We start from the raw sequence: 27,085 nt of genomic DNA, 5'->3' as shown, positions 1-27,085 counted from the left end.
CGCTTTATACTGCCCATCTCTGCAGAGGAACTTAAACGCTTGTGCCACCGGAAACCATTGAATTTCATATCGGAACCACTACACGAGGCTGCCTGCACCATCGTCGACTGAAAAGTGTTGTCATATTTTGTCGTTCACGGTCGCGTTATTTTAACCCAGAGAACGAGCTGTGCACCACCGGTGTTGGCCTTGGAAGTTGAAATGTCAGCCGGTGCCACAGTGCCGCTCACGCTTTCTCACTAGCCACGGTAACGTCAGCTTTTGCTGCCAATATCCTCGCAGGAATCAGTATGGATGCGCTCTGGGTATTCCTAATACTGCTGGTCCCACTTCTGCTATGGACTAGCAGCACCTTTGTTTTTTATTTCAAAAAGTGTTTCTACGTGGCTTATATGATGGTTTTGGGTGCGATTGCGATTCCGCTTAGTATTCTGAAATGCGGAGGCAGGGACGTTGAAAACATGAGGTAAGTTCCAGGTTGCACAACCGCGCGAGCGATGCTTTGCTAGCGAACGGTTCGTTTGCTCATTAGAATGGAAGATGGCTAGCTTGCCAAATCTTGAAATGTTACAAACACAGCATCAATCTGTGGCTTTACCCTAATTTATCATAAGCCATTTTGCTGATATTTTTCAACGGTTGGTTGCAACATTTTTATAACGAAATGCGAGGTAGTTATCCAGCAGTGGAAATAAAGCACATTTACGCTAGTTAGCTTCAAATGCATTGCCAGATGTTTGGGACTTTCTGAACCAGGCGTCTAATACTAGTTAGCTTGCTAACGTTAGCTTCACCTCGCATCCGGCCGGACATGGCCTCTGGGTCCGACATTTTCGTCGCTGTAAACCAGTTCGGAACAACATATCCAACAGGCGTGTGTTTTGCACAGATGTAAAACTAATAATTGCAGAAAATGCCACTTTAATCCATGCATTTTTTGTTGTTGCATAGATTGTGTCAATGTTTCAAGTCCTAACAGGGCCAAGAAAAGAGGATGTTTGGTTTCATCAGTTGGTTTAATGTCAACTGAATTCCTTTCAGTTTAGAGTCATGACCCATACTAGCCATAAGAATCCGACTTTCGTTAGTTTTTTCTCGCTATTCGGAACATTGCCCAGTCTAAAGACTTGTATTTGATACCAATTATTGGTATACAATCAAAGAAACCACTGCACTTTTGTGGACATTTTCCTTCCAAGCCAGCATGTTTGAATGTAATTTTATTACATTTACCAGTTGTCATTCAACTGCTCGAAATTTGAGACCAAATATTTTGATAATAATAATATAATATATGCCATTTAGCAGACGCTTTTATCCAAAGCGACTTACAGTCATGTGTGCATACATTCTACGTATGGGTGGTCCCGGGAATCGAACCCACTACCCTGGTGTTACAAGCGCCATGCTCTACCAACTGAGCCACAGAAGGACATTGATTCAAACTGACATTGGCAGAGTAAGTCAAAATGTAATTTTATTCAACGTTCATGACAGACGAGGGACGTTTAGGTTTTTCCTATGTAAATATACACGGTGTTGCCTACACAATTGAAGACATCGACATGTTTCGGAATTTGTAAGAATGTTTCTATGCCAGAATGTGGACAGCGGAGCCCGGCGCGGTATATGGCTTGGAAAGTGTACCTCAATCCAGGAATGGAATATGTCGCTGTACTCATTATTCCTGAGCAATGAATCGAGAAGATTGGAATACTACTCAGTTAAAAAAAAGAAAAAAAAGCTGTGTTTGTCAACATGCTAGGCTAGCTGATGCTATAGCAGCCCATTGGATTCCATTAAAATGTGATACCTAGCGTTTGGGTGGTTAACTACTGGAAGTGTGGTCGATTCCAAGGGGTTTCTTTAGCTAGTCTAGTATACTGTTAAAAAGGCAGTTAAGATTTGTTTTTAATTAAATCTTCTCTGTGTATCATATGGGATAAGTAAGAGTAAAGCGCTATCTCCTATCCCTGGATTGAGGTACGTTTTCTGAGCCATATCTCACACTGGCTCCGCTGTGTCCTGATCATGGCAGCCTGTCATTCTAATCTTACAGGGAAGATGTAGCCTACTTACAGTGACCGTAAGGTTTGATTCTTTAGGCTAGCCCCACATATTAGACATGTCTATGAAATTGTCATTCGGGTAATTTATGTGGAAGGCTAATGCAAGCAAATCAAAATGTCAATGATTTTAGTCTAAATGAAACCAATACCACTTCCATGTTGGAATCGATAATTCAATAATTTTACAGTGTTTAGGATGGTTGCCAAGTTCCAACTGCCTATTTAATTGAGGAAAATCCCACCTGGCATTCTCTACACAAGAAACGTACATTGTACACCTCTCTTCTACTGTAGCACAGTTGGTAGAGCATGGCGCTTGTAACGCCAGGGTAGTGGGTTCGATTCCCGGGACCACCCATACGTAGAATGTATGCACACATGACTGTAAGTCGCTTTGGATAAAAGCGTCTGCTAAATGGCATATATATTCTTACTGGGTCAACTTCCGCCTAATACTCACCTTGGTGGAGTTAAACTACACCTGTGTCAATGTGCAACTCAGTCCACTTGTCAATAGGCCAGAGGGATTGGGTATTGTACTGTGGACAGAGACGTGGCCTATTGGACACAAGTGACTATATTATCGGATAATTACTCAAGAGAGGAGTGGGGGTCAGATAGAACTGAATTTCCCTCCTGGTTGGGGTCATGTTACTGACTGGGTATGTCTTCCGAAAGGTCCCCTAGAAATCAATGGATGGCCTCCCCCAGCCTGTGCTGCCTGTTGTCCTTGTTAGTTTAGTGCCTTGCCCTGTGTTATCAGACTGACCTGGCTCAGACTCAGTGCTCTTGGAATAACTGAACTGTTCACAGCCAGGCGTGCAGATCAGTGGTGTCATGTTGCGCCAGGCATCATTCTCTCTCACCCTAAAGGGTGTCCGGCGTGGGACCCTATTCACTGTCGTTAATGTGTGTGTTGTGTGAGACAGACAGAGAGTGAGTGTGCAAGATGAAGAGAAAGCAATAGGGACCCAGACACAGTGACACAGAGGGGGACAGGCCATATTAGAAAGAGTTCACTGATTTTAACATTATTATTATGAAATAAATTGACACCAGGAAATCCTCACCGGGAATTTAGTTTGGGTATTGAATACAATATAAATTGTGAATATGAAAAATACATTTGAGAATGTAAACATTTTCTATTTTTGAGGACGGGTGAAATAATGGATGTTGATATTAAAATGTAAAAAAACTATTGAATGCCAAATGTATAAAATTGTAACAAAAATAAGACATCAAAAGAAAAACCCCAGAACTTGTAAGCAAATCATTTAAAGTGAGAGCAAAACTCTATGACAAATGATATATATATATATATATATACTGCTCAAAAAAATAAAGGGAACACTTAAACAACACAATGTAACTCCAAGTCAATCACACTTCTGTGAAATCAAACTGTCCACTTAGGAAGCAACACTGACAATACATTTCACATGCTGTTGTGCAAATGGAATAGACAACAGGTGGAAATTATAGGCATTTAGCAAGACCCCCAATAAAGGAGTGGTTCCGCAGGTGGTGACCAGACCATTTCTCAGTTCCTATGCTTCCTGGCTGATGTTTTGGTCACTTTTTAATGCTGGCGCTGCTTTCACTCTACTGGTAGCATGAGACGGAGTCTACAACACACAAGTGGCTCAGGTAGTGCAGCTCATCCAGGATGGCACATCAATGTGAGCTGTGGCAAGAAGGTTTGCTGTGTCTGTCAGCGTAGTGTCCAGAGCATGGAGGCGCTACCAGGAGACAGGCCAGTACATCAGGAGATATGGAGGAGGCCGTAGGAGGGCAACAACCCAGCAGCAGGACCTCTACCTCCGCCTTTGTGCAAGGAGGAGCACTGCCAGAGCCCTGCAAAATGACCTCCAGCAGGCCACAAATGTGCATGTGTCTGCTCAAACGGTCAGAAACTCCATGAGGGTGGTATGAGGGCCCGACGTCCACAGGTGGGGGTTGTGCTTACAGCCCAACACCGTGCAGGATGTTTGGCATTTGCCGGAGAACACCAAGATTGGCAAATTTGCCATTGGCGACCTGTGCTCTTCACAGATGAAAGCAGGTTCACACTGAGCACATGTGACAGAGTCTGGAGACTCAGTGGAGAACGTTCTGCTGCCTGCAACATCCTCCAGCATGACCGGTTTGGCGGTGGGTCAGTCATTTCTTTGGGGGGCCTCCATGTGCTCGCCAGAGGTAGCCTGACTGCCATTAGGTTCCGAGATGAGATCCTCAGACCCCTTGTGAGACCATATGCTGGTGTGGTTGGCCCTGGGTTCCTCCTAATGCAAGACAGTGCTAAACCTCATGTGGCTGAAGTGTGTCAGCAGTTCCTGCAAGAGGAAGGCATTGATGCTATGGACTGGCCCGGCAATTCCCCAGACCTGAATCCAATTGAGCACATCTAGGACATCATGTCTCGCTACATCCACCAATGCCACGTTACACCACAGACTGTCCAGGAGTTGGCGGATGCTTTAGTCCAGGTCTGGGAGGAGATCCCTCAGGAGACCATCCGCCACCTCATCAGGAGCATTGTAGGGAGGTCATACAGGCACGTGGAGGCCACACACACTACTGAGCCTCATTTTGACTTGTTTTAAGGACATTACATCGAAGTTGGATCAGCCTGTAGTGTGGTTTTTCACATTAATTTTGAGTGTGACTCCAAATCCAGACCTCCATGGGTTGCTAAATTTGATTTCCATTGATAATTTGTCATTTTGTTGTCGGCACATTCAACTATGTAAAGAAAGAAGTATTTAATAAGAATATTTCATTAATTCAGATCTAGGATGTATTATTTTAGTGTTCTTTTTATTTTTTTGAGCAGTGTGTGTGTGTGTGTCTGTATATGTTTGAAAAAAGGAATGCAAAAATCATTTTCGGTTCAACTTTCACAGCAACCAATCCTATTGAATACATTTTCCCTAAGATCTTTCCTGCATGTATGACCTTTTGGTTACGCTACTCGTTTCTTTGCTTTCACTGCCAGTCTTTTTGAGGGTGAGTTTTGGCATTCTTAGACAATGAGACAATGTGTAGACAATTAGTCTCTATTGGTTTGCTGGTTTTGGAGTGGCGGTCCTGAAATGTTTACATTCTCAACTTATTCATGATTTCATTTTCAATTCAATACATATGGTGTGAAATAGACCCCATAAATCTGTTCTGAAGTATTTCCAAGCATAATTGAGAGACGTGATCATATATCAATGTAAACAAGGTTTGAAATTGTTTTAGTCAAATATTATATCTGTTTGGATTTCATGCCGTCAATTTGCAGTCTACCAATTATTTGTAATTATGTTCCAGCCCCCCACCACCCGCTCAAGAAAAAAAATCGACCCACTGCTGAATCTAGTTGATGATTCCTGCCATATGGTGTTATGATTTCAGACGGTCACCCATATTGATCAGGATTTACCTTGCCACACCCACCAAACAGGTTTAAATGGAACTTAAAGGCTGTTGAAGAATATTGTGCACCGTTTTGTGGAAAACTGTCATTCAGTACAAACCGTCACGCAACGTAGCAAACATTGAAGCGAACTAGTGAACTGAAGTGTCACTTCAGCCTCAGCCGGAACAGGGTCGGAATTGTCAGATTTTTTTTTTGTCCCCTGTCTGACGTTCCAAACAAATCGTAATGCTGCTGTCAACAGTCGCCAAGATTCCATCATGAATTTTCACACTGAGTTTTGGGATGAAAACAAACAGGAGATTTAGACCCTAACTAACCGGTCTCCTAGCTGCTCAAGGGGAGTGGCTTATGATGCGAAGTGCCAACAGTATGACAGACCTGTCGGTGTGTTCGTGAACCATGACGTGCTGCTGTGTAGTGTGTTCAACCACTTATTTCTTGCTAGACTTACTTCTTGATAGGTACTATGTAACCGGATGGGATGATAAATAACTATCTTGACTGCATCAAACTGAAAGACGCTAGCTAATTGAGGCTAGCAATAACGCTACTGTGTTTCTCACCGTCCTAGTTAGCCTACACAACTCTATTCGGGTTATAATGTAAATAGCAGCCAACCTTCTGGCTCTTCATTCTCATTTCATTTTTAATTCCACCTTCCATTGACAAGCAGAGCAGCGGTGCAATTCTTTTTCTCTCCATGGCAAGCACAAGGATCAGAGCGCATTGGTGGGACTAGACTCAATCTAGTCCCACCAATACAGCCCCTTATGTTTTGATTTCTATGAAGTTTATAGGCCTATCACAACAAAATAAATAATGGATTTTTATTGTGACGTGTAGGCTATATGAAATGGATTTATTTTACTTTTTAAAATGTAGATGTTCCAAGGGCGCATGGAAGCCCGGAGATGCTAAACATGTTCGTTAATTAACGGTCAATTACCGTGAGACTGGCAGTCTCTGTATTCTAATTACTGGCGGACAGAATTTCATGACACCACGACCCTATATACGCCCACACCATTCCAACAGAAAGCTTAATTCCTAGGTATACCATTGGCTGGTCAAGTCATATCGACAAGTTGTTGTGTAGATGGGGAAGGGTGTTATAAAAAACTATAGTAGTTCAGGCTCTGGTCGTGTTTCATCTTGATTTACTGTCTGTTAATATGGTCAACTGCAGTGAAGAAAGAGGTAGCAAACTGCAGCTAGCTCAAAACAGAGCAGCATGGATTTCCCTTAACTGCACGTACAGAACGTACAGAACTATCATCAACATGCATGCCAGGCTTTCCTGGTTGAGGGTTGAATAGAGATGAACTGCTTCTCTTTTATATATTTTTTGTTTGAATATTACTGTGACAAATTCAATTGCATGATCAAATAACATTTATTTCAGATACCCATACATGCCCACCACAGGTTTTTTCAGTCTCGAATTTCAAAACAAATTCACGCAATGAATCTCCAATTACTCAACCAAACAGCAAAAGTACCTTTTAAAATTTTTTTTTTTTTTTTTTTAACTCATGGAACGCTGGGACTGTGAGGGGACACGTGCATTAGAGGTCGACCGATTATGATTTTTCAATGCCGATACAGACTATTGGAGGACCAACAAAGCAGATACCGATTAATCGGCTGATTTTTATATAAAAATATATATATTTTAAAAAAAAATGTATTTGTAATAGTGACAATTACAACAATACTGAATGAACACTTATTTGAACCTAATATAATACATCAATAAAAATCAATTTAGCCTCATGTAGATAATGAAACCTGTTCAATTGGGTTTAAATATTGCAAAAACAAAAGTGTTGGAGAAGTGCAATATGTGCTATGTAAGAAAGCTAACGTTTCAGTTCCTTGCTCAGAACATGAGAACATATGAGTCTTCAATATTCCCAGGTAAGAAGTTTTAGGTTGTAGTTATTATAGGACTATTTCCCTCTATACCATTTTTATTTCATTAACCTTTGACTATTGGATGTTCTTATAGGCACTTTAGTTTTGCCAGTGTAACAGTATAGCCTCCGTCCCTCTCCTCGCTCGAACCAGCAACACAACGACAACAGCCACCACATGTAGAGCAAGGGAAACAACCACCCCAAGGCTCAGAGCGAGTGAAGTTTGAAACGTTATTAGCGCGCGCTAACTAGCTAGCCATTTCACTTCGGTCACAACAGCCTCATCTCGGGAGTTGATAGGTTTGAAGTCATAAACAGCGCAATGCTTGACGCACAATGAAGAGCTGCTGGCAAAACGCACAAAAGTGCTGTTTGAATGAATGTTTACGCGCCTGCTTCTGCCTACCACCGCTCAGTCAGATACATAGATGCTTGTATGCTCAATCAGATTATATGCAAAGCAGGACACGCTAGATAATATCTAGTAATATCAACTATGTGTAGTTATCTAGTGATTATGATTGATTGTTTTTTATAAGATAAGTTTAATGCTAACTAGCAACTTACCTTGGCTTACTGCATTTGCGTAACAGGCAGTCTCCCAGGTCATTATTGCGTTGGACTAGTTAACTGTAAGGTTGCAAGATTGTATCCCCTGAGCTGACAAGGTGAAAATCTGTCTTTCTGCCCCTGAACGAGGCGGTTAGCCCACCATTCCTAGGCCGTCATTGAAAATAAGAATGTGTTCTTAACTGACTTTCCTGATTAAATAAAGATTAAATAAAGGTGTAAAAAAAAAATCTTAAAAAAAAATCTGCTCCCAAAAATACTGAACTTGAAATCGGCCCTAATTAATCGATCGGCCTCTAACGTGCACACACTATCACTATTTTTGAGTTGTATTGTTTGTATAATATTTTTGTATTTTAATGTGGCTGTCCTTGTCTTCCAGTGTTTTGTTACTTGTAAATGTTTTGTGGACCCCAGGACGAATAGCTGCTGCTTCTGTAAAAGTTAATGGAGTACAAATAAATAAACACAGAAAAGCTGCACTTTGACACTCCATTACCTTATTTTTTTTTACCATTAATTATAGGTCATATTTAATAAGAATCTGAAAACACTGGACATTTTCAATTTCCTGCAATTCTACACATTTTACCATGACGTATGCCATGTTCTTATTCTATCGGAATCACTCAAACGTTAAAACAAAATCAATGAGGGTCCCATGTCATGACGTCTTTGGAAATGTCTAGTTTTTATTTGGGTGGTTCTCCAAAGATGAGCTCATTTAAACATGTGTATAGCGCCAGTATATTTTCTACATGCTTTATCTGGTTTTAGTCTTTAAGTTTACACAAACGTTTTATCTTCCATAAATAAATAAAAAATGACTGTTGGGATTGGCGGCCATGATTTTTATTGCTTTCCTGACAGGGCACAGAGAGCGCTTAACCCAAAGAGAGCCATTTCCTTCCCCTTATTGTGGTTGGGTAAGAACAGCAGACAATGTTCTACATCTAGCCTAAACATGTTTTGAATGTCATGCCAACAGCAGACAACATTCTAGTCATGTTATTGAATGTAATGGTACATGTGATGCCACCAGCAGACAATGTTCTAGTTACGTTATTGTAGAGATGAGCATGAGTAATAGGTTTGTCACCCGTTTTGAGTACTCAATCTTTGAACCAGAGATTTAAAAAAAGAGTTCTGTAAAACTATTTTGGTGGATTGCGCTTGTGGCTTGTTCTTGGAAGAAAATAAATTGTCTTAAACATTCATTTGTTTTGACTCTAGTGTTCCATTTGTACATGTGCATTTGCGAGCCACACAAAAAAGAAGCCAAGGCAAGCATCACACAGTTCTTCTCCCTAAACTCCCTTTCCTCTCCATGTCTCACTCGTGTTCTGACCGCTCCCTCTACACACACACAGGCCGAGTTCGAGCACAAGCTCCCATTAGGCCTAAAGAAATGCATGCCTAAAAAACTTTACAAGGGGAAAAAAAGGATGATAAGTGTTAATGAGTATATGTGACTGTGATCCAACAACTAGCTGTAACTTTTGGAATAATTGCATCCTGTCTATTTTCCGCTAGTTCCATTTAGAATTGGTTAGCCTAGGCTATAACCCCCCACCCTAAACATTGACAGGTTCCACACTGAAAATATGCAAAAACAGTAGTTTGGTAAAGATGGGTTTTTCATCAGAATCATTCGGTGTAGGCCTATAACTCATCCAACAGATGCTGTGGCTGTAATTAATCACTGTGCCGTGTTCAATGTGGAATTGTTAAACCACTTAGAAAATTCCACAGAACAGACAGAATAAACTACATCTGTTGGCCTATATCGAAAATAAGACATTTTGTTTTGTAGCCATGAAAAAAAATGGTATTTTAAAGTGCCAAATTAAGCCCTGTTTCAAAAACTGTTCCAGACGTGCATCACTTCGCACTGACAATTTGTTCTACATTGTTGTTTTTTCTATAAATTGGGTGTCTTGATTGTGTTAACGCTCTTATTTCCTGAGTCCTTATGTCTGCTAAATTAACAATACAAGGCTATGCCATTGCACATTCATAGGCTTCTACAAGCAGGCGCCACTGCTGCGATAATGGCCTTTTTGAAGATGTAATTGTTACGTTTCAATAAATTAATCTTAAATGGCTTCTTTAAAAAAAAAAATGAACTGAATATAGTTTAATTAGGAACACCACCCTGTTCACAAATGGTGTTGGCTCCTACAGACAGTGAGTCGCTGTGGCTTGAAATATAAAGCAGGGAGACGGGCATTGAGGCATTCAGTTACTGTTCATTGACCATTAGAATGGGCAAAATGATTGACTTAAACAACTTTGAGCGTAATATGATCGCCAGTGTCAGAAAAACATTCCCCACACCATTACACCACCAGCCTGTACTGTTGACACCAGGCAAAACATTTCAAATATATGTTAGGTTATGGAGTTCAAAGAAAAGAGATCTGCACACTGCTCTTGCTTGTGTCACTTGTTTAATTACAGCTAACGTGTCGGCCTCTTTAACCTTAACCTTAGATGAAGGTTGCTTATTGAGCACATTTTGTTGAGTCCAAAGTAACAAGATTTGTCTGTACGTAGCTGTATTTTCTCACCGCCTTCGTTAGACGGTCGCAGTGTTTGAGAGCATTCATTCTGCTCTGTTGCTGATCGCTGGCAGAGCAGATTTGATGCTCTGAAACACTGTCATGGATGCATTGGTGCTTTGTTTGAACTCTGATCGTTTTAACACGCATGGTTTTCAGATCAAGGTTGAATTGAACATTGCTGTGTTCTTTCCTGTCTCCAGGGTGGTCCGTGCTCTGGTTCGTCATGTTAAGTACTTCCTGGGTCTGCGGTTCGATGTGAGTGGCTTGGAACACCTGCAGACAGAGGGACCCTACGTCATCATCTCCAACCACCAGAGCTCCTTGGATGTTCTGGGTATGGGACGTACACACACACACACACACACACGGTTGGTCGGTCGGTTGGCTACACAAACAGACACCAAGGACGGACACGCGCTCACACCACATACATACGCACACAGAGATGGATGTGCCTGCACACACAGATGCACATATGCGCTGATACACACATTAACATTTCACATTTTAGTCATTTAGCAGACGCTCTTATCCCCAGAAGATAAGATGTGCATATTATTATTAGATCTGGATAGAAAACACTGGAGTTTCTAAAACTGTTTGAATCATGTCTGTGAGTATTACAGAACTTATTTAGCAGGCAAAACCCCGAGGACAAACATTCCACATTTTTTTAGGGGTCACTCTCTTTTCAATGGGTTTTCATTAGGAATACAGATTTCTAAGGGACCTTCTTGCAGTTCCTATCGCTTCCACTGGATGTCAACAGTCTTTGTCGTGCCTGCAGTGTTAAAATATGGTTTCTCTCTTTGTTTACGGAGGTGCTATCCTCAGATAATAGAATCGTTTGCTTTTGCCGAAAAGCTTTTTTGAAATCTGACATGTTGGCTGGATTCACAAGTGTAGCTTTAATTTGCTATCTTGCATGTCTGATTTAATGAAAGTTTTTTTAGTAATTTATTTGAATTTGGCGCTCTGCATTTTCCCCGGCTAGCGTCCCACATATCCCAGAGAGGTTAAGATAGCTAGGTGCGACAACCACATATCACAGAAGTGCAAGTTCTGGTTGTCTCTCCTCCCACTAACTTCACTTTACCCTCCATAGCTCACGTCCTAAAGGAATCCTCTAGTAATGGTTTGAGTGCAGTCACAGGGCACTCTATTCTGAGAGAACAGTATAATGGTTTCAGTGGGTACAGACTGATAACTGCCAGTTGGTATAGCATCACACAAGATGTGATCACTGACATGGCTGTCTAAGGAAGTTAGGCTACAGTCCAAATCCAACGGAGACTAACTGGGGCGGCAGGGTAGCCTAGTGGTTGGACTAGTAACCGGAAGGTTGCAAGTTCAAACCCCCGAGCTGACAAGGTACAACTATGTCGTTCTGCCCCTGAACAGGCAGTTAACCCACTGTTCCTAGGCCGCCATTGAAAATAAGAATTTGTTCTTAACTCTCTTGCCTAGTTAAATAAAGGTTAAAATAACTCTAGGACAGACTGGTGCATGTAATCAATCAACAGCACTATTTTATTTGACTGTAGCGAAAAGCCAGGATCAGTATGAAATGCATTATGCTTTTTAATGTTTAATTTCACCTTTATTTAACCAAGTAGGCCAGTTGAGAGCAAGTTCTCATTTACAACTGCAACCTGGCCAAGATAAAGCAAAGCAGTGCGACACAAACAACAGTTACACATGGGATAAACAAACGTACAGTCAATAACACTATCGAATAATCTATGTACATTTTCACACACTGTAGTAAGATTAGGGAGGTAAGGCAATAAATAGGCAACAGTGGCGAAATAACTACAATTTAGCAATTAAACACTGGAGTGATAGATGTGCAGACGATGACTGTGCAAGTAGAGATACTGGGGTGCAAAGGAGCAAAAAAACAATATGGGGATTAGGTAGTTGGGTGGACTATTTACAGATGCGCTGTGTACAGGTGCAATGATTGGTAAGCTGTTCTAACAGCTGATGCTTAAAGTTAGAGAGGGAGATGTTTCCAGCTTCAGAAATGTATTTTTTTTTAAAAATGTAATTGTATTTGTAATAAAAAAATAAAAAAATCGTTCCAGTCATTGGCAGCAGAGAACTTGAAGGAAAGGCAGCCAAAGGAAGTGTTGGCTTTGGGGATGACCAGTGAAATATACCTGCTGGAGAGCGTGCTGCTATGGTGACCAGTGAGCTGAGACAAGGCGGGGCTTTACCTAACAGAGACTTATAGATGACCTGGAGCCAGTGGGTTTGGCGACGGATATGTAGTGAGGGCCAGCCAACGAGAGCAAAAAGGTCGCAGTGGTGGGTAGTATATGGGGTGTTGGTGACAAAACGGATGGCACTGTGATTGACTACATCCAATTTGCTGAGTAGTGTTGGAGGCTATTCTGTAAATGACATCGAGGCAGTCAGGGATTGATAGGATAGTCAGTTTTACAAGGGTATGTTTGGCAGCATGAATGAAGGATGCTTTTTTTGTGAAATAGGAAGCGGATTCTAGATGTAATTTTGGATTGGAGATTCTCAATGTAAGTCTGAAAGGAGAGTTTACAGTCTAACCAGACACCTAGGTATTTGTAGTTGTTCACATATTCTAAGTCAGAACCGTCCAGAGTAGTGATGCTAGGGCGGGTGCAGGCAGCGATCGGTTGAAGAGCATGCATTTAGTTTTACTTGCATTTAAGAGCAGTTGGAGGCCACGGAAGGAGTGTTGTATGGCATTGAAGCTCGTCTGGAGGTTTGTGAACACAGTGTCCAAAGAAGGGCCAGAAGTATAGAGAATGGTGTTGTCTGCGTAGAGGTGGATCAGAGAATCACCAGCAGCAAGAGCGACATCATTGATGTTTTCAGAGAAAAGAGAATTGAACCTTGTGGCATTCCCATAGACTGCCGGAGGTCCGGACAACAGGCCCTCCGATTTGACACACTGAACTCTATCAGAGAAGTAGTTGGTGAACCAGGCGAGGCAGTCATTTGAGAAACCAAGGCTGTTGAGTCTGCCGATAAGAATGCGGTGATTGACACAGTCGAAGCCTTGGCCAGGTTGATGAAGACTTCTGCACAGTATTGTCATTTATCGGTGGTGGTTAAGATATAATTTAGGACCTTGAGCGTGACTGATGTACACCCAGTCAAACAAAGGCTATTTGAGGGAAGGGGGCAGAGAATGAAGCTATGGCAGAAGGCTGGGGCTGTTCATTACAGGATTGGGATCAGCAGATGTAGCAGTAGTTCATATCTATGATGGGCGGTTGGTAAGGGTGTGCTTTCCCTTTCAAGACGATTTGATAACCATCTAGATTTGATTTGAGATACATATGCTGCTGATGGAGCTTGTGAGCTGGACCTCTGTGTGTGAGAGTGATTCAGGGGGTGTGTGTGTGCATATATATATCTATATCTTAGAGTACAAAACATTAGGAACACCTTCCTAATATTGAGTTGCACCCCCCTTTTGCCCCCAGAACAGTCTCAATTCATCAGGGTGTAACCGATGTGAAATGACTAGCTCGTTAGCGGTGGTGCACGCTAATGGCGTTTCAATCGGTGACGTCACTTGCTCCGAGACCTTGAAGACTCTACAAGGTGTTAAAAGCGTTCTACAAGGATCCTGGACCATGTTGACTCCAAAGCTTTCCACAGTTGTGTCAAGGTGGCTGGATGTCTTTTGGGTGGTGGACCATTCTTGATACACAGTAAAACCATTGAATGTGAAAAACCCACCAGCGCTGCAGTTCTTGACACACTCAAACCGGTGTGCCAGGAACCTACTACCATACCCCGTTAAAAGGCAATTGAATATTTTGTCTTGCCATTCACACTCTAAATAGCACACATGATGATGGCGCCGGATGGTAGGGCTGCCATCTTATCGGCTCTTAACCAACCATGCTATTTTGTTTGTTTTTCCGCATTGTTCGTAACTTGATAATGATGCTGCTACCGTCTCTTATGACCAAAAAGAGCTTCTGGACGTCAGAACTGAGATTACTCGCCTCAAATTGGAAGAGGAGTTCTTCTTCAATGAGTCGAACGCGAGGGATATACTACGGACACCCGACCAGGCCCAGATCCCCGTGATTGGCTGGAAAAGGAAACGTAGGTTTCGTGGAAAGAGATCAGGATGCCTTGTGAGGATCAGGAGACGAGTGGCTAATCTGCTCTTGCCTTCTGTTCTGCTAGCGAACGTTCAATCGCTGGAAAATAAATGGGACGAACTGAAAGCACGTATGACCTACCAACGGAACATTAAAACTGTAATATCTCATGTTTCACCGAGTCGTGGCTGAACGACGACATTAAGAACATACAGCTGGCGGGTTAAGCACTGTATCGGCAGGATAGAACAGCAGCCTCTGGTAAGACACTGGGCAGGGGCCTATTCAATCTTGTAAACAGCAGGTGCATGATATCTAAAGAAGTCTCGGGATTTTGCTGACCTGAGGATGGAAAATGATGTGGATATATTGAAGCAGCATCTCAGGACATCAGTCTGGAAGTTAAAGCTTGGTCGCAGATGGGTCTTCCAAATGGACAATGACCCCAAGCATACTTCCAATGTTATGGCAAAATGGCTTAAGGACAACAGTCTAAGTATTGGAGTGGCCATCACAAAGCCCTAACCTCAATCCTATAGAAAATTTGTGGGCAGAACTGAAAAAGCGTGTGCGAGCAAGGAGGCCTAGGAACCTGACTCTGTTACACCAGGAGGCATGGGCCAAAATTCACCCAACTTATTGTGGGAAGCTTGTGGAAGGCTACCCAAAACGTTTGACCTAAGTTAAACAATTTAAAGGTAATGCTACCAAATACTAAGTGAGTGTATGTAAACTTCTGACCCACTGGGACTGTGATGAAAAATAAAGCTGAAATAAATAATTCTCTCTACTATTATTGATATTTCACATTCTTAAAATAGTGGTGATCCTAACTGACCTAAGACAGTGAATTTTTACTCTGATTAAATTGGAATTGTGAAAAGCTGAATTTAAATGTATTTGGCTAAGGTGTATGTACACTTCTGACTTCAACTCACTACAAGGCATGGCTTCCTGACCCAGGACCAAATACCATTACGGATTGCTTCAGCCACCACGCCAATAAATGACATATTTCACTAGCTTTACCTTCACAAGGCCAGTGTGAGAGAAGATAGTAACAGGCCAAAGCTCATCCCAGATACAGTGATGATGTAATTGTCTTGAGTAGATCAGGGGGCCCCATTTATAAACATTGCGTACTTAGATAATATACCCCAAAATATGCGTGTGCCAGTTTTCCTGCTAAAGTTGCGACTGTCTTTACCTCCATGCAAAATGTAGACCATGCGTAAGCACGTTTATAATACACAGTAGAACGAACAGGTGAAATGACGGTTGCTCTTTAACATTGAAGTATGCGACTGTAACAGTATGGCCTCCGTCCATCTCCTCACCCCTACCTGGGCTTGAACCAGGGACCCTCTGCACACATAGACAACAGCCACCATCGAAGCATCGTTACCCTTCGCTCCATTAAAGCCGGGGGAACAACTACTTCAAGGTCTCAGAGCGAGTGACGTCACCGATTTGAAACGCTATTAGCGCGCACCCCGTTAACTAGCTAACCATTTTACATCGGTTAAACTACCACTAAGTACGCCTACTGTAATATTTTTGTTGTTGAGTAGCCTACATTATTTCAGAATTCCGGGCAGTCCAGCATTTAGGCTGGGGGCTAAAGTCAATGCAAAACATTGTTGAATTAAAACGTTCAGCTGACAGGTCCACAACCATTTGCCTTTTTCTCTTTCAGAAGCGGTCAGTCCTTTGCCAAACCCAGCATCATTTTTACCATCTGCCAACGCCTTCAAAAACATTTTTGATCAAATCTGTCAGTGTTCTTTTCTTTTAGTTTTGACCATGGCCTAATTCCAATAGTTCCAAATTGTAAATAAAGGGCGTTATCACCTTTTTAAAAGGTGTATGATGAGTGTTTTTTCTGTCCCAGTTATAATACGCGCGCACAGTTTTAGGAGGGCATGATTTAAAACGAGTGCTCCAAGCGTTGTCTCACGTCAGATGGCGGAACACTCATCCCTCAACCGATATCTTGTAGGATGAGCAACTCCTCTCTAACAATAAAGATTTTGCTCATCCGCACACTAGTTCCTAATTCTGAAAACCACTCAGCTCTCTGACGCACTGGCTACTACGGCAAACAATGCGCCGGCAAGCAACCTCGTGCAAGCTTGTTTTGAATGGCCATACTGTAGCCAGTTTGCCAGCTTGTTGATGTTCTGACAAGTTATGGGACTGTTCTCATAAATCAGCTTATTTATTTAGTGAATTTTTACCCCTTTTTCTCCCCAATTACGTGGTATCCAATTGTTGTAGTAGCTACTATCTTGTCTCATCGCTACAACTCCCGTACGGGCTCGGGAGAGACGAAGGTTGAAAGTCATGCGTCCTCCGATACACAAACCAACCAAGCCGCACTGCTTCTTAACACAGTGCGCATCCAACCCGGAAGCCAGCCGCACCAATGTGCCGGAGGAAACACCGTGCACCTGGCCACCTTGGCTAGCCCACACTGCGCCCAGCCCGCCACAGGAGTCGCTGGTGCGCGATGAGACAAGGACACCCCTACCGACCAAGCCCTCCCTAACCCGGGCGACGCTAGGCCAATTGTGCGTCGCCCCACGGACCTCCCGGTCGCAGCCGGTTACGACAGAGCCTGGGCGTGAACCCAGGGACTCTGATGGCACAGCTGGCGCTGCAGTACAGCGCCCTTAACCACTGCGCCACCCGGGAGGCTAAATCAGCATATTTCTGACAGCCGTCACTGTGTCTCGTTTCTTTGTAACACCACAGTGCAATTAGCTGCGCTGTAGAACTCTGCGCACTAATCACGGCAGAACAGATATCGTAACTCAAAACTTCACTACACTTAGCTTAAGGGAGTGTTCAGCATTGAGTGAGTGAACTGACATTGTTAGCATGCCTTTTCATATGGATTGATTTGATACGGGTTCAGCCAGCAAGCAGACACTACATTTTTTTGTGCAAATTTCCAATTTCATAAGTTCTGATTCTACCACCACAACACCGTAGCTAGATGTAGAATTAGGTGGTGAAAACTTGCTCATGAAAAAAAAAACTTGAATATTAGCTACAGGTTCTTTTTGATGAAGAAATAGTTGAGTGGACAATGTCATCATCTTGGTAACATTTTCAAATGTTAGGACAGCATATTGTGGCCAAACTTCTCTTAACTAGCAAACACTCATGGGCTTGCTAAACACGACGACGGCCATCTGCACTGATATCTGACAGGACAAATGTGCGCCAGGTTAAGAAATCGCACAGATATTTAGTGTAGAATTTACACAATGTTTACAAATGAGGCCCCAGGAGAGAGACGCTGTGCACCATTCAAGGTCATAAAAATGTCCGAAAGTCTCATTCCAAATCATTCAGTGGTGTCAATGGAATCTGTGTGCAAAAAATTGTTAGATTCAACCCCACATGACTGGATTCATACAGAACATAAAATATCAGAGTTATCAGTTCTAAAAGATCCTCTAAAGGATCTAATTGGCTTGATATCCACTAACAGATCCCCTTAGATCCTTTTCAGCCCCCCGGTCTAATGGAGATCCTACCAGATCCTGTAACGGATCCTAACAGATCTTCTTCAATCCCCAGGTCTAATGGAGGTTCTCCCAGATCGTTGCACCATGATTGCCAAGAAGGAGCTGGTGTACGCGGGCACGGTGGGCATTGTGTCCTGGCTGGGCGGCATCGTCTTCATCAACCGCAACAAGACCAGCGATGCCAAGAGCGTCATGGCCGACGCTGCCAAGACCATGCTGGACGACCAGGTAATTCTACAGGACTAATCTATAGGGCGGCATGATTATACATGTAGCCCTCTGCTGTACTCGGGGCTTTGCCAAAGTCATGATTAACTCCAACCTGATTGGCAATTATGCCAGATAGTGAGAACACTGAGGTGACTGATTTTGAACATTCCCAAGCCAATGTATACTGAAACTTAACCCATTCAAGTTTGAACACTTGATATTTGTGTTTTTCTATTCTAATTTCTTGCTGAGCATCTAGTAGAGGTCGACCGATTAATCGGAATGGCCGATTTAATTAGGGCCGATTTTAAATAAATAAATAAAATACAAATGTATTTTTATTATTATTATATTATTATTTATTTTATAAAAAAATATATAAAAAAATGTACACCTTGTCAGCTCGGGGATTCAATCTTGCAACCTTACAGTTAACTAGTCCAACGCTCTAACCACCTGATAACATTGCACTCCACGAGGAGTTTTGCACTCTACGCCTGTTACGCGAATGCAGTAAGAAGCCACGGTAAGTTGCTAGCTAGCATTAAAGTTATCTTAGAAAAACAATCAATCAATCATAATCACTAGTTAACTACAAATGGTTGATGATATTACTAGTTTATCTAGCGTGTCCTGCGTTGCATATAATCGATGCGGTGCGTATTCGCAAAAAAGGACTGTCTTGTTCCAATGTGTACCTAACCATAAACATCAATGCCTTTCTTAAAATCAATACACAGAAGTATAGATTTTTAAACCTGCATATTTTGCTTAAAGAAATCCAGGTTAGCAGGCAATATTAACCAGGTTAAATTGTCACTTCTCTTGCGTTCATTGCACGCAGAGTCAGTGTATATGCAACCGTTTGGGCCGCCTAATTTGCCAGAATTTTACGTAATTATGACATAACATGACGGTTGTGCAATGTAACAGAAATATTTAGACTTATGGATGCCACCCATTAGATAAAATACGGAACGTTTCCGTATTTCACTGAAAGAATAAACGTCTTGTTTTCGAGAGGATAGTTTCCGGATTCGACCATATTAATGACCTAAGGCTCATATTTTTGTGTGTTATTATGTTATAATTAAGTCTATGATTTGATAGAGCAGTCTAAACTGAGCAATGGTAGGCACCAGCAGGCTCGTAATCATTAATTCAAACTGCACTTTCGTGCGTTTTGCCAGCAGCTCGTCGCTGTGCTTCAAGCATGGAGCTGTTTATGATTTCAAGCCTATCAATTCCCAAGATTAGGCTGGTATAACCGATGTGAAATGGCTAGCTAGTTAGCGGGGTGCACGCTAATAGCCTTTCAAACGTCACTCGCTCTGAGACTTGGAGTGGTTGTTCCCCTTGCTCTGCAAGGACTGCGGCTTTTGTAGAGCGATGGGTAACGCTGCTTCGAGGGTGGCTGTTGTTTTATGTGTTCCTGGTTTGAGCCCAGGTAGGAGCGAGGAGAGGGACTGAAGCTATACTGTTAACACTGGCAATATTAATGTGCCTATAAGAACATCCAATAGTCAAAGGTATATGAAATACAAATTGTATAGAGAGAAATTGTCCTATAATTCCTATAATAACTACAACTTAAAACTTCTTACCTGGGAATATTGAAGACTCCTGTTAAAAGGAACCATCAGCTTTCACATGTTCTCATGTTCTGAGCAAGGAACTTAAACGTTAGCTTTTATTTTTACATGGCACATATTTGACTTACTTTCTTCTCCAACACTTTGTTTTTTCATTATTTAAACCAAATTGAACATGTTTCATTATTTGAGGCTAAATTGATTTTATTGATGTATTATATTAAGTTAAAATAAGTGTTCATTCAGCATTGTAATTGACATTATTACAAATATATATATTTTTGAATCGTCCGATTAACCGGTATTAGCTTTTTTTGGTCCTCCAATAATCGGTATCGGTGTTGAAAAATCATATTCGGTCGACCTCTAGTATCTAGGTCCATCTCCACCACTGATATTGACATACTGTGTCCATGCTTCCTCGTGGGCCTCACCTTTGAACCCTGACCTTTGCCCCCGGTAGATCCGGCTGTGGGTGTTCCCTGAGGGCACACGGAACCAGAGGGGCGACCTGCTGCCCTTCAAGAAGGGAGCCTTCCACCTGGCAGTGCAGGCACAGGTGAGCCACATGGCTGTGTCCGTTTATGTCCACGCCTCTATTTCAGTGGTCACTCTATTTGGAGGCAGTTGGTGTGTGTGTGGTGATCTGGATTTAGATTTTGGTGTTTACTGGGTATTGTGACTCTGGTAGTATGGGGTTGTGGTCGTGGGTATTATACCTATTTAGGACACAAGGGGGAGCTAACAACCTAACGTGGTTACTGATGAACATGATCTGATTTTCAGATGATATTTTCACTACCTTTGTCAGAGAGAGAAAGAAATAGCCAGAGAGACAGAGAGAGAGGGATGAAGGGAGATGGAAAGGGTTTGAGGTAACCGAGAGAGGGTGATAGGATGGTGTGAGAAAGACACAGGTAGGTTTTCTGAGGTGAGAAGGGGGGATACACAAAGGATTAGTCTTTAGTGTTGCTACTTCAGGGCCAAGCTTTCAATCTCTCAGTTCAAAAGCTGCTGTCGGTACTGAAGGTCGGATATCTTTCTCTACACTATTGTTCATGCTCTTGTCTCTCAGTGCCAGTCAGTGAGGGAAGGACGGCGGGGTGGACAGAGGGGAGGTAGATGTGTGTACAGACAGTCAGACATGTTATTGTCTGTATCTGATTGTTCATGTTTGTATTTGTCTTGCCCGAGGAAAGGAAAAATCATTGAAAAGATTAAACTTATCTTGGAAAAAAACAATGGTATTTAGGTACCCAAGGCTTGAATCGAATGTGGAACGAACTGTCATGGTAACTCTCGCTCTCTCCCTCAATTTGCTTTTTCTCACTCTCTTCCTCTCGCTCCTAGGCTCCTATCATCCCCATTGTGTTCTCATCCTACAGTAACTTCTACCTACGTAAAGAAAAGCTGTTCAACTCGGGTACAGATCAGTTTTAATTCATAATGAAATTGCTCATACACAGCTACTCTTGAAATTAACTGCTCATTACATGCATAGAAAGATGTCTTTTGGTTGCATGCAAACACGTTGATGATGAATGAGGGATGTGCTGATAATGATGGTTGGACTGATGATGATGCTATGCTCAAACCAGGGACCATCAAGTTGAAGATCCTTCCGAAGATTGAGACGAAGGGCATGACGTCAGACGACGTGGCCGGCCTCTCCGACAAGTCCTACGACCTCATGCGCTCAGTCTTCCTGAGCATCTCTGGCTTCGCCCCCATAACCCAGAGCAACGGCCCCCCCTCACACCACTGAACATTTCCCATGTCCGAGACACCAAAACCTACCCCACCTATTTTAAAATGTTTATTTCTCCCCCGTCCTCCGCATCGTCCCAGCTCCCTACCTACGTACTGTTTAGGTCAAATATATTGGCACCCTTAAGGTGCAGAATGTCCCATTTTCTCTTTTCAAAACTGTTTGAATGGACCTGCAACTTACCACAGGTGAGAGATAAATTACACAATGAGATATTGCCTCTAAGAGTCCAGGACATTTTTCTTTGAAATTTCAACTTGTTTTTGAAGAAATAGAGAATTGTGCAAGGGTGCCAATATATTTGACCACATCTGTACCAGGATACAACGCACACACCAGGCCTCTGTCATGAACTCATGTGTTGTTTTGGCCTGGTATAGTTTGGTTCTGGTTGGCTCCTGCTCTGAGCCAGCCCCCATACAGTGCAGTCCTGACTCCTCACGACAGAAGACCTGCTGGCTCTGCAGGTTATGAGTAGAGTGACGGACCGACGGCAAGCAAAACAAAATACATTATTAACGTGCGTTCATCATGCATGCTTGGGGATACCTTTTTTTCTACCTCCACCTTTTTAAAAGAGGCTTTATTGTTATTGTCTTTTTATTTTTATTTTCAAAAAAAATTGTTTACCGTTCAGTGGTGGTACTTTCGCTTTTTCCCCTTCTGGCTCAACTTTTTTGTTTTTTTCATATGTTGACGGTGGATATTTTTATTTTCCTCTGGTGCTGCCTTAACTTTTTTTCTTAATGTGCTATAAAAGACACGCACAGCACACAACCACCCTGCTTTAACACACGCAAACCACTCCCACCGCTAACACACACGCACAACACACCCCGGTACCCCCTCCCCCAACACCCCACTCAACCCCAGTATATCCTCCCCTGTTCTGTTGTGCATACCAGCCTCTTGCATCTTTTGAAGGAGTAGGGAACCAGGGTCTGGACCATGGGTCTTGAGGGGAGATGGAGGGCAACAGAGCGAAAGGAGAGGTCAGTAGTTGACCAGGGACTTGTTCTTCATCTGTGTCTCAACTCTATCGTTACATGCAGTGCATTCGGAGAGTATTCAGACCCTTTTCCACATTTTGTTACGTTACAGCCTTATTCTAAAAATGATTAAATCGTTTTTTCCCTTCAATCGACACACAATGCCACGTAATGACAAAGCAAAAAGAGGTCTGTTAGAAATGTTTGCACATTTTATTTAAGAAAAAAAAAAGCTCTGCAGAAATGTTTTGGTACACTTGCCTTGATCTGTGCGTCGACACAGTCCTGTCTCACAGCTCTACGGACAATTGCCTCGACCTCATGGAATGATTATTGCTCTGACATACTGTCAACTGTGGGACCTTTTAATATTGACAGGTGTGTGCTTTTCCAAATCATGTCCAATCAATTGAATTTACCACAGGTGGACTCCAAGTTGTAGAAACATCAAGGATGATCCATGTTAACCTGAGCTCAATTTCAAGTCTCATATCAAAGGGTCTGAATACTTATGTAAATAAGCCATTTCTGTTTATTTTTGATGAAGTTGCAAAAATGTCAACTTGTTTTTCACTTTGTCACAATTAGGGAATTGTGTGTAGATGAGGATTATTAATTTTTTTAAACCGTAACAGTGAAAAAAGTCAAGGGGTCTGAATACTTTCTGAATGCACTGTACATACCACACTTGCTTCTCAATCCATGTGATCAAAATAGCTCAATGACATACTGTGACGACACCAAACAACAAGCTATACAAAGTACAACGACGACGAGAACAATCATCAGTGAATTCATGGACTCTAGTGGACTCAACGATTTACAAACACTGTGCATTGTTGGTGTACTAGGCTGGCAGGTAGCCTAGTGGTTAGAGCATTGTGCCAGTAACCAGACGGTCACTAGTTTGAATTCCAGAGCCAACAAGGTGAATAATCTGTCTGTGCCCTTGAGCAAGGCACTTAAACCTAATTGCGCCAGGGCCGCCGTTGATAATGGCAGACCCTGGCCGTGACCTCTCTCTGAGGGTGTCTCGGGGAGTTGGGATATGCAAAAATACACATTTCCACACATGTATTAAAACACATTGTACATGTGTGAAATAGGACATAAATAAGCACCCACCAAATTATTAATTATTTTCCCCCAACAGCTTAGAAATGACAAAAGTGTATTTTCTTCAGCTGTGTTATATATTTTGTTTTATATATATTTCTACATATGATCGTTTATTTCGCTTGTTTGTAATAAAACAACGGGCTCATTTGGTAGAGGGTGATGCTTATAACACTAGGGCTGTGGGTTTGATTCACTCATACGTAACATGTATGCAGCCATGACTAAATCGCTGTAGGGTAAAAGTGTCTGCTAAATGGCCTACACTTTTTTTGTCTTCTCAAATATCACTCTATTTAAAGAAGTGTCAGATGATTTCATGAAGTTCAAGATTCCGTTTTGTGCCATGTCAGTGTGCAAGTGTTTTAAACGTTACACAGTGGAGAGAGGTTTTACTGAGGGGAGTGTTTTAAACGTTACACAGTGGAGAGGTTTTACTGAGGGGGAGTGTTTTTAAACGTTACACAGTGGAGAGGTTTTACTGAGGGGAAGTGTTTTAAACGTTACACAGTGGAGAGAGGTTTTACTGAAGGGGAGTGTTTTTAAAACTACCACTGGGGAGTGATCTAGATGTTACAGTACAGCGTGTTTTAAATGTAACAAGTGATCTGTTAGTGATTGATCGTTTTTCATGGTTTCCAATGACAAATCTGTTACTCATCCTCGCGGCACTGCAGTGATGACGGTAGAGACAGTCGCCAGGTTTCACATTTCAAATCGATTGTTTGACACAAAGTTGTTTTTATGGTCCTCTTAACTAGAATTTGTTACTAATGGTGCATTTCCAATGAGGATTTACCGCAGTGATTTACCCAAGGCTCACACTTTTCGGTTTCTATCTACGTGATCCAGTCTCACTGGGCCATGGCTCCGGCAGACCTGCTCTAACTTGGACGCAAGGCCCTGGGAGCTTTTCCGCTGGCATTTACATAGCAATGGCTAACTGAAATGTAACGCCTTCCCACGAAACAACTGTCTTGAATGATGCAGATGTTTTTGATTCTGCACGTCCCAAGTCACTCTTGATGTAAACACAATTACACTAGAGCTTCCATTTAACCAACACTGGCAACCCATTGGTGTGGGGGTTAAGTCTTAATGGGAAAGCACCATAACTAACTACTAATAAACACTGCTCGTTTCAGCCTAGCCCAAAAAATACATATCTGAAGAGGTGAAATAGGAATCAAATGCTCCTCAAACTGAACACCACAAACCTGTATTTTGCTAACCCCTGTGATACCCGTAGTTAAGAAGTAAAATATAGCCTAATTGAACAATTGCCAATTGCTCTAAAACAATCTTGGCATCGTAACAGCACAGTAACGACTCTTGTAAGTCTTTTGCTTGGCCAAATGTTCCCTATTGGTACCTGGTAACTAGGAGGGCTGCTGTCCGAGTGGTTACCTTAGCTTTATACTTGAGAAACGGGTCCTGTTGATACTATAGATGAATGAGGAATAGGGATATGGTGTTAAGGGAATGTCTCAACACCTACTGTAGTTTTCTGACCAATTTATGATGTGCAAAACTGAACTAAGAATACATTTATTTTATCTGGATGGTGTATGATATGTAAAGTCTGACTGCAGTTTAGAAGGCTTGGGCTATTTAAAAAAAAAAAAAAAAAGTAATTGGCTGAGATTTGTGACGTTTTAGCCTTCTGTCAAAAGGTGGTACAGTAATCATCAAATTTAGGATTGTGAAGTAATTCAACTTGAGGTTTATATTTTGTAATTAATAGACAGATGACGTCTTACAGTACATTTTTATTTATGGCAATACAGTTTCTTATCAATTGCGTAAAGATCTTAACATTTTTGTATTCGCTGCGTTTACTTTACAGTTTGATCAAATGTCGCTTGCAGCTTTTTGCCTGTCAAAAATGCCAGTGTGAGAATGTATTTCAGCATTCATCATTTGTGTGCTACTCTAAATGCTGCCCACTTCTTATATCATGCCCAATTATTGGCAAAAGCTGATCTGATTTGGTTGAAAGACCAATTAGTAAAAACGTATCAGAATTGTGCTACCTGTGTATATGCAGCCTTAATTGCATGTAACTTTTCTTTTTTTCTTTCAAGTATAACATATTCCAATAGAATGTTATCTTGCATTAATGTTGGTTTCTGACACTGCAACATGTGTCTGAAATGTATTTATTTGAAAGTAAGTGTTAAATTAACCTCTGGAATGCATTTTCTTTTATTTCTTGTGCACCTAAACTTCCTGGGTAACAGGGTTTGTGGTCAATCAATTCAGAAAATAAATTGAATTTACAGGTCCAATTATCCTTAATTCTTCTATGTCACAAATATGATATTAGAATTTGTTTACTTCCTGAAATGGTATTGATAAATTGCTCCCGTTTGTAGGAGCGAAAACATTGTGTTTCGTCTGGCAATAAACCTGTATACTACTACGCCTCTTCATAGTCAAGTGGCTGCAAGAGCTTTAGTGTCACCTGCTGGACTCTTGGCTTATACTTGGCTCCTAGGAGTAAATCAACTCGGCCCTCGGGCTTTCCTCATCTTTGTTATTGAAGACCAAAAACACCATTTAAGTAAAATACATACGCCAGTCGGTCCCGATACATAAAATTAATCTGTGACATCTGTTTTTGTTCACAGCAGAGAATATTTATGAGAGTATTTTTTTTTGTGTTTTTTTTTGTTTGTTTTTTTGCTTATCCTCATGTGGGGGTGTTACATTTGTTTAATCCTGCAACAAAGATGTTTTGAATGTTTAAAGATGCTACCAATTTGGCACTAACCAAATGTAAACTGTCAATGATTTTAGACAATGGTCAAGAGTTGGCCTATGATTATTTTCATGGGCGTTTTATAGCTCAACTTCCTAGTGTGTCAGCTAATGGCGTCATCGACTCGATGACCGTGATAACTCGACAGGCTCTGCAACACAACCTTGTTGGTTGATCTGTTTGGGATTTTTTACAATTAAATTGGAGAAATATTTAAAATATTCATAATTAAGCACTTCATGGTGAGTTTGGGTGGTATATAAAAATGATCTCAAAATATTCTGAGTTTCACCAAAGCTATTAAAGTGTAATCTGTTCGTAGCTTAAGATAACTATGTTCAACTGAGCTCGCCAAAGTGTCTTGTCTCATGACATCCTGGTGAGCCTTGTGTGTGATGTTTGATGAATGCCTTGGGAAATGATAAATAAATGTCATTTGTTTCTTTCTTAAAGAGCTGTTA

At 41.7% G+C, this 27,085-nt stretch overlaps 1 protein-coding gene across 2 annotated transcripts; it reads left to right on the top strand.

Annotated features, from left to right (window-relative positions):
- On the top strand, nucleotides 1-27,085 carry LOC118385390 (1-acyl-sn-glycerol-3-phosphate acyltransferase alpha-like). 2 transcript variants are annotated; one of them, XR_008139364.1, is made up of 7 exons: nucleotides 1-466; nucleotides 10,747-10,880; nucleotides 18,241-18,416; nucleotides 20,454-20,549; nucleotides 21,341-21,413; nucleotides 21,589-24,338; nucleotides 24,382-27,085. XR_008139364.1 is itself a non-coding variant. In XM_035772504.2 (6 exons), the coding sequence occupies exons 1-6, from the start codon at nucleotides 291-293 to the stop codon at nucleotides 21,753-21,755; spliced, it is 822 nt and encodes a 273-aa protein (XP_035628397.1). In that variant the 5' UTR covers nucleotides 1-290; the 3' UTR covers nucleotides 21,756-27,085. The 2 variants fall into 2 exon arrangements, 1 of the variants encoding a protein (XP_035628397.1); XM_035772504.2 differs by having other exon boundaries at nucleotides 21,589-27,085.

The sequence above is a fragment of the Oncorhynchus keta genome, chromosome 6 (genome assembly GCF_023373465.1).
Source record: "Oncorhynchus keta strain PuntledgeMale-10-30-2019 chromosome 6, Oket_V2, whole genome shotgun sequence".
Taxonomy (NCBI): domain Eukaryota; kingdom Metazoa; phylum Chordata; class Actinopteri; order Salmoniformes; family Salmonidae; genus Oncorhynchus; species Oncorhynchus keta.
This window is presented reverse-complemented; position numbering and strand designations above follow the sequence as displayed.